General features: G+C 36.0%; 1 protein-coding gene across 1 annotated transcript; it reads left to right on the forward strand.

Annotated features, from left to right (window-relative positions):
* The first annotated feature begins 926 nt into the window (after nucleotides 1-926).
* LOC121238535 lies at nucleotides 927-2,864 on the forward strand. Its single transcript, XM_041135447.1, has 3 exons — nucleotides 927-1,782; nucleotides 1,887-1,974; nucleotides 2,064-2,864. The coding sequence occupies exons 1-3, from the start codon at nucleotides 971-973 to the stop codon at nucleotides 2,856-2,858; spliced, it is 1,695 nt and encodes a 564-aa protein (XP_040991381.1). The 5' UTR covers nucleotides 927-970; the 3' UTR covers nucleotides 2,859-2,864.
* Nucleotides 2,865-13,821: the final 10,957 nt, after the last annotated feature.

A 13,821-nucleotide genomic window follows, 5' to 3' on the forward strand; every position in this document is an offset into this window, starting at 1 on the left:
GGTATTGCGATACTTTCCTTTGAAGCCTCGGTTACAAAGACTATTTATGTCAAAGAATATAGCAAAATCCATGAAATGGAATAGAGAACAACGAGTTGATGACCATAGTACTTTAAGACATCCTACTGATTCTAAAATGTGGAGACAATTTGATAAAGACCACAGTTGGTTTGCAGAAGATGCTCGCAATGTCAGATTGGGGCTAGCTAGAGTTGGGTTCAACCCGTTCAATAATAACTAATAACCTTATAGCATATGGCCTGTGATACTCGTACCATACAACTTGCCCCCTTGGTTATGCATGAAAGATCCGTACTTAATACTCTCATTGCTCATTCCTGGTCCCAAAGCACCAGGAAACGACATCGACGTTTATTTACAACCTTTAGTGAATGAATTAAAATATTTATGGGAGAACGGCATAAATACCTATGATGCGTCAAAGTCTGAAAATTTTCAGTTACATGCTGCACTATTGTGGACTATTAATGATTTTCCTGCATATGCCAATCTTTCGGGGTGGAGTACAAAAGGAAAGATGGCTTGCCCATTATGCAATGAAGATACAGATTCCATGTGGTTGAAACATGGGAGAAAACATTGTTATATGGGTCATCGTCGCTTCTTGCCATCAACCCACACTTGAAGAAAGAAAAAAGCTGCATTCAATGGAAGAGAGGATCATCGCTTGCCACCTCTAGAGCTCATGGGACATGATCTACTTCATCAACTAGAGCATGTTCGTAATGTAGAATTTGGCAAAGGCTCTCGAAAGAGAAAATGCAGACCAGATGAATTGAATTGGACTAAAAAAAGTATATTCTTCAATTTACCTTACTAGTCAATGTTGTCATTAAGACATAATCTTGATGTCATACACATTAAAAAAAATATTTGCGACAATATCCTAGGAACATTGATGGGTATTGAAGGAAAAGCGAAAGACACTGCTAATGCACGTAAGGACTTGATGGAGCTTGGGTTAAGGAAGGAATTACATTTACAACCTTCAACAAATGGGTACGAAATGATGCTTGGCTCTTACACCCTAGATTTAGCAGAGAGGAGACGTTTTTGTGAATGGCTTGCATCTGTTAAATTTTCAGATGGTTTTGCCTCAAACATCTCTAGATGTGTTTCAGTTTCTGATGGAAAGATATCGGGAATGAAAAGTCACGATTGCCACGTGTTCATGCAAAGATTACTTCCAGTTTCAATTAGTGGGTTTTTACCATCCGATATATGGCTTGCATTGACTGAGTTTAGTTCATTTTTCAAGGCTTTGTGCGCACAGACGTTGACATTAGAAATATTGAAGCGACTACAATCCGACATTGCAGTTATCCTTTGCAAGCTTGAGATGATTTTCCCACCTGCTTTCTTTGATATCATGGTACACCTTGCCATTCATTTACCCCGCGAGGCATACCTTGCAGGGCCAATTCAATATAGGTGGATGTATCCTTTTGAGAGATATTCGGGAAAATTCAAGCGTTATGTCAGAAATAAGGCTCGTCCAGAAGGTTCAATTGCTCAAGCATATGTTCATGTTGAATGCTTGACTTTTTGCTCCTTGTACATCCATGATATTGAGACCATATATAATCGGGAGGAACGAAATAGAGATATAGATAAGGGTGCAGAATCTGACAATTTGCCTGTTTTCTCACAAAAGGTACATCCTTTGGGTTCGCCTACCTCCAATCGATTGGATCAAACTCTCATTGCAAAGGCAAGGTGGTACGTGCTTAATAATTGTCCAAAGATTGGTCAGTACATAAAGTAAGTATTTGGTTGTTTCGATGTACTTCTACCTTATATATATATATATATATTTGAACTTCTATATTCAAGGCCCAACTTAATTCGTAACTATGTATTTGTAGTGAGCACTATACGAAGATGAAAGAAATTTCCCCTGATAATGTAGAGTGTAGACATGAAATTGACTTTCCAAGTTGGTTCCGTACACGTGTAGGTTACCTCTAAAATCAACTCTCACATTGCTCTTTGTCAATTTCTTTCTAGAGTATGTCTAACATTTTGCACACCATTATTTATAGATTCAAGAACTATGTTCAGCTAATCCTGATGACGTCTCTGAATCCGTATATGCACTCGCTTGTGGACCAGATCCATGGGTTGCTTCATATTTTGCTTGCATAATGAATGGCATCAGATTCCATACTGTGTTGCGTGGACAATATCGCAAAACCCAGAATAGTGGAGTGGTTGTTAAAGGGGAACACCTATCAATGCCTGTTGATTTCTACGGTGTATTGATCGACATATTGCAATTACGTTACATGGGTTGGCGTCATGTATATTTGGTTAGATGTGACTGGTTTGATATCAATGATAGGAGGAGAGGAATACGTGTTGGGGACCACCTAATTAGTGTCAACACTTCTAGCAAATGGTATAAGGATGAGCCATTCGCCCTCGCCTGTCAAGCCTCTCAAGTGTTTTACCTTAAAGACATTAACTTGAGTGGTAATTGGTCTGTCGTGCAAAAGGTGAGCAACAGAAATATGTTTGATGTTCCAATTATACCATTGGTCAATGATGACGACGATGAGGAGGAAAATTCCAATTTTGCTGCTTTCCAAGAGAACGACCCCTCTTACGTAGAAGTTGTACCCGAGAATACTGAAAATGGCATGCGGAATCCCTTGCATAGATCTGACGTAGAACCAAGCCATGTTCCTAACTTGACACCATTGCAAAATGCGATACCCCTTCCCGATGATGAAGAGTTTATTGATGATGAAGAGGATGAAAATGATGATAACCAGACCCATAGCAATGAAGACCTTCTGTCGGACAATGGGAGTTTGTCTGACGATGGTGTGCATTGATGCTAGAATTGTACTATTATTTTACAATTTAACACATTGAATTAACATGCTACTGTTTCGTTATAGATGAACCTATTTAATTTCTTAGTTAACCAAATAATTTTGCATCTCATTTTTGTGCAAATAGGCAGTAGCTGACACCAATAAATCTGGACTATGTCATTTGCAGAATTTGAAAATTAACCCACTGAGGGCATAAGGCTAGCTGTGATGTTCGAAATAGATCTCGAGGACAACTGGTATATCTCTTGGCTCCTTCATGATGTACAAGGTTTAACCTTCTGTGATTAATGCAAGTATAATATGATATATTTCTAGATGCTTACAATAAATACTGCCACACAAGTATGTGATAGCAGTATTTATGCATACAACTGATACGTTAGCCAACTGATGCATATTTGAGTTTTAGAGATCTGATGCTAAATTATTGATAAGAAAGCTACCCTTATATTTATGTATGCTTCTATAGTATTTCTTAGAAGTAAGCATTCTTACTGACCCAAGTTATTTTCCTACAATTTTCTACCAGTATGTGATAGCAGTATGAATATTTGTTTTTTACTGATTTTGTTTAGTAACACAAATTGGGTATATTTGTAGCATCTCAAATAGAGTCTCATGACTTATTCCTTCTTTTATAAGTGGTAATTTGATATGGTTGGTTTGTTAGAATGTTTAGAAGGCAAAGAGGATGTGCAAATATGGTTGCAGACCTCCAAGTTATTCTTAATTCCAGTTTTTTGGGTGTTGTTGATGCATGGGCATTTGGTGATTCATTTTTCAGTAGCTAACTAAAACTCTAAATAGGATTGGTCTAATAATTAGGCCCATTGACATTTGTTGATATTTTGCTTAATATGTGTTCCAGTAGCTATTAATTATCAAAATTCAGCTTAATATTTTGCTTAATGTGTTCCAGAGTAGATCATGAAAGTTGTTAGAGATATAAGAATGAGCCAAAGTGCAGCTAGTCTGCATTCAATTCAGCCCCAACGATGTAGTAGATAATGTGAAGGCCTTTAACAGAAGCTCAACGATGTGGCACATTAATGTGGTGTATTTTTGCATTTTGTATTTTTGTATCTAACTCTCTAAGCTCATTTTGTATTTAATGCTTTTCTTAACTCTCTAAGCTCTTCTTGTATGTTTGTATAATACCACAAATCTCATTAATGCTTTTTGTATTTTTGCATGTCCACAAAATACCAACAGTGGAAATTTTGTTGATGTGTATTTTTTTGTGGAATTAATTTTGTAAGCTGCTAGCTCTAGCAGTGAGACAATGTTTTTTATATATATAAAGATTCTCAACTCTCTGAGAGCAGTCTCAACGGAATAGGCAAATGTTTTAATCCATAATTTAATTAGAATATGATTACTATATAGATAGAATAGTAAAATATGAAAAATTAAAATAAATTAATTTCTACAAAAAATTATTTATTTTCATTATTATTAATTACTCATTACTATATAATGAATAAATAGATAATATAATGTGGAGCGACAATGTTTATAACCAAAGTCAAATTCATTTTAGCATATTTTATTGTTATATAATGAAAAATAACAATTCTATGAAAAAATTTCATCTTATATTCATCAAAATTGTCTTTTAGCTTTGGCTAATCCATTGAAGATGATCTTCATTAATTCATGTTGTCCGCAAAATACCAAGGAAAATATGAGTAGTAGTTTGGAGCGTATGTCTAGATAAAAAACACCTGCCATATATTGCATTTAATGGTCTAATGTCTAGATAAAAAACACCGGGCATATATTGGTATACATATGTGCCACTTGTAGCCGAACAAGGTTGTGGGAAAAAAACCAATGAAAAATCAATTGAAGACAATAATGAAGAATGTCAACAATTTTCAACTTAAATATGTGCCGCACAATAAGCGTACTACTATAAAAAAGTAAACCTCTGACATGGTACACGTGTGAATATGTAGCCACGAAAATTTGACACCAATATAGTAAATCTCTAACATCCAAATAACTGAATTGGGATGAGTACAGCTCATGGTTGATGCTGATGGCCTGAGTTTCGGGGAGTCAAATCTGATCTACATTTTCCCACCATCACCCCAAAGGCATGGGTTTTGAGAGACAGAAGCTGTACCTGCGCGGGAGAAGAAAAAAATATAAGCGCCAAACCAAATTGTCATTACCAAGGACAGAAAATTGAAAATATCTATCACACAACATAGTTCAATAGAGCTAGAAACACATGGCTTTTTAACGTTTTGCTAGGACTTAACTAAAGCTAGTTTTCTTTGGGTTTTTCCCAGTCTGTTATACTTAGCAAAGGCACTTTGAAGTGAAGTTTCCTTTGTCAAGAGAGAACAACTTGGTAGGTCTCTTTTTTACACAATCCTTTTACACATTTGGTTGTTCAACTCCAGTGATGTTCGACCTCCATAAGCAGGAGTAGGGAAATCTAAGTTTAACTTTATTGCTAGGGGAAAGTGTTTGGAGATTGGTCTGTTATTGAAATGGTTCAGTCAAAAAGAGGGAGAGGCAGAGGACGAGCTGGACCAGGGCCACGAGTATTGCCTCCTATCGGACAACACCTGCAATCAGAAGCTGCATGCTGGACTTTGAGAGATGAAAGGGAGGTGGAATCTGCTGACTCCACTCAACCTCCAGATGTTGTATGTGAAACATTTTTGGAGACAACTTCTGCAGAGGTGAATACAACATCTGAGGGTAAGTACACTACTTTCCTATAGCTTTTTAACATTTTGATAAAAAAACAGAAATATGAAAGAAATTAGTTAATGTAATGCATGAAAGTTTGAAAATTTCTGCTGTTGGTATAGTACCAAACATTAGTAAACGTGGTAGAGGTGTAGCCAAAGGGACGGAGTTTGAAAGGTTGCGAAACTATGGGAAGATACCACTAGATATCAAAGATGGCAAGATAGGTCCATCATGCAACAACACAACAATCTACACAACGAGAGTGCCTTGGATTGTCAAACACTATGCAGAAATGAGGCATGTTAGTTGGAGTGTCGTCGACGTCAAGGATAAAGATGAACTTATTGATCGTGTTCGAGTATGGTTTTTTATCTTGAATAATTAAATGAACTGCAGTGTTGATCCTTTACAAAGATTATCTAAATATCTCTAGTATTCAGGTTTATATCAAATTTGCATGTTGTATCTGTTAGGGGTTTTTAACTAAATTCCTGTTTTGTATGTGTAATGGGTTTTTAACTCAATATTACATTTAACAGGCTTAATAATGGGTTTTAACACAATCTTAGTGTATTAACACAATGGCATTCGTAGGCTGACTTTGTGTTCGACTGGACCAAGCAAAATCATCGTCGGACAGTCACAACTCAGCTATCTCGTGCATACAATGCGTTTCATTACACGCTGCATCGGAAATACTTGTCATATGAAACACATGAGGAGGCAGTAGTTAATGGACGTTTATGGGTAGAACAGCCTGTTTGGGAATGGTTATGTAAACGGTGGGTGAGTGATGAATTCAAGATAAGCATTATTAATTTAGTTATTGAAGGATTCATATGTCAAGTAGTAAAAAGTCATTTAATTTAACAAATGGGAACACCTGTGTTAGGGTAAGATGATGTCCACATAGAGCTATGGCAATGGATGTAGTATATCTGCCCAAATTCTTCAAAACTTAATTATTGCATGATGAGATTACTCTTAAACACATAAAACACTGGTTTATACGTATGTTCTTTCATACATTTATAAAAAGAACCCCTCTCCCCCCCCCCCCCCGACACACACACACACACAATGCAAGCATAATTTAAAATCAGGTGCAAAATAATTAAGTTATTATTTTTCAGCTATTTTATGCAAAGTGTAAAAAAAAAAAATTCTGTATAAGACAGTTAAAACAGAGAAATGATGATTTATTTGCAATCTGATTTTGTGTTTTAGCTATGGCAATAGATGTAGTATATATGCCCAAATGCTTGAGAACTTAATTATTGCATGATGAGATTACTATTTAAAATCAGGTGCAAAATAATTAAGTTATGATTTTTCAGCTATTTTATGCTAAGTGTAAAAATGAAAGATGGCGTATTAGACAATTAAAACAGAGAAATGATGAACAATTTACACTCTGATTTTGTGTTTTATTACAGAAAATGTCTAGTCAAAATAAAGAAAATAGGCATAAACAAAAGGTAAACCACACAAGTGGAAGGATGTCGTTTGTTGTACTAATGGAAAGGAAGGTATTGACATTATTTACATATCCAGATTTGTTTGTGAAGGAAATGAGCATATTGTATGAAATGGGATGTGGTAATTAGATTTTTTTTGCCTTTCTCTGAATATGTAGAAGGACAGAATCTGATAGATTTTTACAAAGATGCGCATTGGTCGATTAAAAAGGGCAGATTCATCACACCAACCACAGAAGAGAATTATGAGAGCACTACCTTGTTTATGCAGCAATAGTTAGCACTTTAGTTATTGTGTATTGTTTAGTGTATGCCTACATCTATTGTCCAACCGTCTCAAAGTCTTAGTTAAGAAATTAATGTCCTTATATGCCAAACAAAGTACCAGAAATTGGGTTACATGTATAATTTTTACAAGACAGAATATTCTACATTCCATAGTAATATTTGAAATTGGTGAGCTGAATTGTTAAACATGGCTATAATACCTATGAAGTAGTTAGATGATAGAACATAATAAATTCCACACTTAAAAGCTAAGTTGATCAGAATTTGTTACATGCTAATGCTGAAAGTTATTGATGCCACAGAATCAAATGGTTTCAATGATGAATGCCAAAGAGGTAGAGTGTCGTACTGATGAAGCAGCGGCAGTCATATTTAGGGAGGTTTTAGGATATAGGTCTGATTATTCTAGAGGGCTGGGCCACTCAGTACTGCCTGAGAAATCTATAGTGGCTGGAGTGCCCAATGAGGAGTATGAACGCCTTGCCGAGGAAAATCAACATAATAGAAAAAATGCAGAGTATTACCAAAATCGAGTTATCGAAATTGAAGGTGGTTTTGCACAAATGAGGAACCATATGTTGGAGTATGAGCAACGTGTAAACATTCGAATGTCAGAATTGGAAACAGAATTAGAGTCTCAAAGAGAGACTCAAAATGTAGATCCTTAGCCGCATTCATGTCAGCAGTATTTCATTTTGTATTTTGACGTACACTTTTGGTACACTTTTGATGAAAGGTGTAATGGGGAGATGGTTTGAAAGTAATAATTTTGTTCAGCACAGCCGCGGAAGTATGCTCTTGCTGTAGAGGGCAGTAAACAAAATCGGTAATTCCTTTTTCTTGATGGGTTATAACTGTTGCTTGTGACTTTTTCAATGTATTTCCATTTTCAGACAGTTCTTTCAATACTAGTTGATGATTAAAATACATGCAAAAGGGAGCTGGGATAGTTTCAATGAATGTGTGTATTTTTCTTAGAACTAATGAATTATATAGTACTCTACAAGTTGTGTGAGGTTTGTGTGAGGATAGGCCTGATCTGGTTGCAAAAAGTATTTCATTGTGGTATTTTCAAAGGATTGAGTTTTTAACAGCATCATTGAAGGCCTTAATTAGTAATCTTAGATTGGATGATAAGGAATACATGTTAATGCACAAGGAGAAGTAGGAGTGCTTGAAATAGGAAGAGGACTATAACTTCCAGTTGGGTTTTTGGGTACTTTAGAAAAACCATGCTGATTGAGACTAAAACTAATTTTTTTTTTTTTTTTTTTTGGTAGTAGGTGATTAAGTATACTAGCATGACATCTGTGAATGTAACCTAAATATATATAGTGCACACCAATAATGCTTTCTTTGATATGTAGTAGATAATTTACAATGATTGACCAAACCAAATATTAGGCAAAATTCAGAATATTTTACTGCATGCTATTGAATTCCAAGGCAAAGCTAAATTGGCTAGTGAATAAATTAAGTATCCTACTGATGGCATGGGTTGTTTGTCCTGTTTTCATGTTTCTTTGAAGTAACAAGTGTTTGATCATCTAACCATTGTTCCAGTACCTAGAAATATGGTGTGATCAGCTTTTGGGTTTTCATCATATGTTATAGCCGAATTTGAATGTTAGGCATATTTAGTTTTGGATGCAGTATATGAATTCGAAAAACTTATGAATTTGAATCATAAATAAATCCCATGATGATAGATGAACCAATGAGAATGTTCATATCTGTCATTCCCCTTACTAGATAAAAAAGGCCACATGTGAGGTTTGAAGATGCATCCAACCTGATATTTTTTTTTTTTTTGACAAGTATATCCAATATATTGATATTAAGTAGAAATTGCAATGAATCAGAAAATCAGCATTTTTGTAGTTATTTTTAGAATTAAAGGTTTTCTCCTGCAGCATAGAAAAATCAGTGCAGGGTTTGCTATGATTTTTCAGAACTTATTTCCTAAAATGGTTATGCATGAATGTATGCTATGGTCTAACTTTATGCCATTGCAACAGGTCAAAAATGCATTCCAAGGGCAGTGCTGATTTGGTCGTGCTCTAGCCAAGACCCCAACAACTCCTAGAAACTAAAGATTCCTCTGTGCATGTATGTACGTGTAGGGATTTTGAGTACTGCTGGCATGTTGAAACTTCAAGTATTTAACATTGTGATAGTGCTAAATTAGTGAATGAACGTGAATGAATTTGACAAATCCATGGTTTATATAGCATGTACATGGTTCATTCAATTTATATATAGTACTATGTAAAATCTTCAATGGCATCAGGCTCTATCTATCATTGGTAGAATGGTAATAATTGGTAGAATGCTGATATATGCATATAATATATGATTGGTTTATATAAATATATATATAACGACCATGCAGTACTCCAGCAAGAATTATATAGAATTATATATATAATTCTTGCTGGACTAAATTTGCTAGACCAAATTTGCAGTCCAGCATGATTGGTTTATATATATAATTAATTTGCTAGACCAAATTAATAAGATACATATTATGTAAAAATTCTATCATGTGCAAACCTAATAGAGATCTAGAAGTGAGAAAAAGGGAACAACAAAAATTGTTAAGTGTCAAACCTTGAAAGTTTATGGAGACAACTTGAAAGTTCAGGGTCGACTGGAGAGTGTAAATATCCGGGACCTGATTTTGGGAAAAAAATTCGGCACTAACCCCCAATTTTACTGCCTACAAGCACTGTTCATGATTAATAAAATTGTATTTCTGTCATCTAATCCACCGGAAGAGATTTCCCCTATTGCGCCGAAAAACCCCACCAATTTGTAATTGGGGGCGAAATCTTCCACGCCGTAAATGGTTGCAGCTGAAGCTCCTGTTGATTTTTTCCAGGCATCTGAAGGATCGCAGGTAAATATCCCGGACCATGATTTAAATCTAGCTCTGTGAGGAACCAATCCCGCAAGAACCCAAACCATATCTTGCGAGGAGAAAATCGTGCCGAATAATGTAATTTCCAGCAGCAATTTTACAGATGAATTCGGCAGAACAAGATCGACGAGATTGGTCGATGGGTTTTTCATTTCTGTTCCCGGCGGCCAAATCGATGGTGGTGGCCGATGATTGGTCGAATCACAGCTACCATTCCCGGCGCTACAGATCCAGCTGTGCAACGACCCAATCCTGCAGGTAGCATTGCTGTTCTTGCGACGAGAAAATCAGTTGGAAGCATGGGATTTGCAGCGGGAAATTTGTCTGGTTTTACCGGCGTCGAAATCGACGTTATTGGCCTCTGTTGTTTGCGAAGAACGCAAGCGGCGAGAGAAAGCGTATATGCGAGGCTGTACTCCCGGCAGACTCCCTGATCGATTTGTTGCGGTAAAAGTTAATAAGCGACGATATTCATGCTTGTTGAGGCGACTTTAGGCTGCCATAAAAACACACTTTTCTTGTAGTGTCACTTATGCCTATATTTGGTTCGGAAAAAATCTACCTAAAAGAGAATCTCCATATAGGAACTGCCAAACAAATTTCATATGAAGAGCTTTCTCCATGCCTTTTAGCTTCCATATTCCGAGCCCACATTCTGTTGTAGGCCTACAAATTTTATCCCATGCCACCCATTTCTTTTTCTTCTTGCCATCCTTGCTTCCCCATAAGAAATTTGTAAAAAACTGGTTAAGCTTATAAAGTACACTAAGAGGCATATTTAGCATCGCTAAAAAATGAATAGGAATGCTGGACAACACATGCTTTAACAACACTATTTGACCTCCCTTAGAGAGTAAAGCTCATTTCCATGAGGCTAATTTCTTTTGCACTTTCTGGATTAATGGCCTAGATGAGAGGCCCGTGTACTACTTGTACTAATAGGTGCACCCAAATATAAACAGAGGAGAGAACCTTCATACCTTCATGAAAACCTGTAGCTTGAAACCCAATTGTCTTGTGAGATGTGCAAGTATGTTTAGCAAAATGCATAGCCAATTTGTTATGATTCACCTTTTGACCAAAAATCTTTTCATATAAACGTAGTGTATCCATACATACATTTAAAGAATTTTTGGATCCATTCAGGAATATCATAAGATCATCTGCATATAAAGAAAATGAGAAATTCTAGGACATCCTCTGTGAGTTTTGTACTCAAGCATCTTACCATCCGAAACACTCTTCTTAAATAATCAGTTCAATACATCTTCCACAATAATTAATAAATATGGGGATAACAGATCCCCTTGTCTCAATCTCCGTGATGATTGGAAGTAGCTTTTACTAGTGTCATTCATTAAAATAGGGAAAGGCGGGGTGGTTTTACAATTTGATATTAGTTGTCTCCACTTTTCAGAGAATCCCAAAGTTTGAAGTACTTCTAAAATAAATTCACATTCAAGTTGATCATATGCTTTAGCCATATCCACTTTGATAATCATATTGCCTCCCCGCACCTTGGCATTTATGCCATTAAGCATTTTCTGGGCAAGTGCAATATTTTCATGTGTATTACGGCCTCTGATAAAAGCTCATTGTTCTTTCAAAACAATTTTAGAAAGAAGAGGGTTAAGCCTGTTCACCATAATCTTCGAGAAAACTTTATAAATCACTATGCACGGACTAATAGGCCTGAATTTAGCAAAACTTGAAGGATTATCTTACTTAGGAATAATAACAATGAATGTGAAAGAATAAAATTTAGGAAGGGGAGTCCCATGAAAAAAGTCTGTTGCTGCTTCTACTAAGTCTTCCTTAATGATGTCCCAACATTTTATGAAGAAACATGATCCAAAATCGTTAGGTCCAGGGCTACTGTCTTCTGGAATATCAAATAACATTGTTTTGACTTCTTCTAAAGAAGGGCTCTAGCATAGAGAAGCATTTTCCTCCTTTATAATTACTGCTTGAAATAAATCCTGCCATGTATATCAATCTGATGCACCCCTTCTGTGGTTAATGTAGACTGAAAATATTTAACAGCTTCCACATGAATCTCCTAGGAGAATTAAGTTGTGTTCCATCTTCTAATGTCATTTGCTTAAACATCCCTCTATTTCTTTTTTGTTGTAAAGTAGCATGAAAAAAATTTGGAAATTGAATCCCCTTCTCTTAGCCATTTCACCCAAGATTTCTGCTTTAGGTGAATTTCTTCTTGGAGTAGAAACTGCTCAAGTTTCATTTGCTTAGCGTGTAGCTAGATTTTCTGGTCATGATTGTGGTACGCCATCAACTGATCTTCTAGATACATGATCTCATCTTCAACATTCTGCACGTGAATTTCCACCCTACCAAACGTCTCTTTATTCCAAGTTCACAGCATAGGTTTCAACCTTTTTACTTAAGCTGCAAACTTCATAAGTCCTTCCCCATATATTGGTTGGTTCCAGTTATCTTGAATAATCTGATCAAAATATTTGTGTGTGCACCACATCCTCATAAATCTAAAAATAGGAGGACCATATCTAGGAGCAGCCTTTTTAGTTTGAATGATGAGGGGGCTATGATCTGAACACGTCCTTGCCAAAACAGAAATATAAAGTTGGAGAAATTCCGCTAGCAAACTGTGAGTGACTAGTGTTCTGTCAAGCTTGGCCCATATATGTGCTTGCCCCTCACGACCATTGCACCAAGTATATTTAAAGCCTTCAACATTAGGTTCCCTCAAGTTGCAGCTGTGAATAAAATTGTTAAAATCATCCATAACCACTTTAGGTTTAGCTCTCCCTCCAATCTTTTCGGCATTGCTTCTTATGGTGTTAAAATCACCACAAATCATCCATTTAGGGCTTAACATAGAAACTACTTGTAATTCAGTCCAAAGATTCCTTCGCTCTAAATAACCACAACTAGCATAAATAATAGAAGCCATAAATGCCTGTGTACCACTAGCAATAAACCCCATAATAACCTATTGATGAATTAGACAGGTGAAAACAAAATATCATCTGACCAAAGTATCCATATATTACCGTGTTGCTCCTCATTGGATAAAAAATTATGCATATTTAATCTTTTTGCTATCGTTGTAACCTTACTACAAGGAATGAAAGGTTCAAAAATAGCAAGAACTTTAGGTTGAAACTTTCTAACTATTTTTTTCAGCTTCCCTACTGTGGGCAGATTACCAATCCCATGTATATTCCATACTAGTGTTGTTGTGATCATGTAGAATTAGTGAATATAATCCCGTCAACTAGGGACAAATATTTTTTCTATTTTCCTTTCTTCTTAACAGCTTGGGCTGCTTTTTAGAATCTGATTTGTATCCCTTATGAGAGCTGACTATGACTTAATCCTTCCTCATCATCCAGATCCTTAAGGGAATTGAACGAATTTGAGAGAGGAGTCACAAATCCCTCTTATATATCTGAATCAACTTTATTAATGTGACTCGGCTCCTTTTGGTAATTTTGATATTCATCATTAGACTCTTTCATATTATTAGCCACAAGATAGGTAATAATTCCACTAGTAGTCATTTCAATTTTATCTTTCATCTTCC

This window comes from Juglans microcarpa x Juglans regia, chromosome 7D (genome assembly GCF_004785595.1).
Source record: "Juglans microcarpa x Juglans regia isolate MS1-56 chromosome 7D, Jm3101_v1.0, whole genome shotgun sequence".
Classification (NCBI taxonomy): Eukaryota; Viridiplantae; Streptophyta; class Magnoliopsida; order Fagales; family Juglandaceae; genus Juglans; species Juglans microcarpa x Juglans regia.

Coding starts and splice junctions, on each gene's coding strand:
- LOC121238535 (XM_041135447.1), top strand. CDS start 971: ATGGAGCTTGGGTTAAGGAAGGAATTACATTTACAACCTTCAACAAAT. Junction 1,783..1,886: donor AAGATTGGTCAGTACATAAA/GTAAGTATTTGG, acceptor ATGTATTTGTAG/TGAGCACTATACGAAGATGA. Junction 1,975..2,063: donor CAAGTTGGTTCCGTACACGT/GTAGGTTACCTC, acceptor CATTATTTATAG/ATTCAAGAACTATGTTCAGC.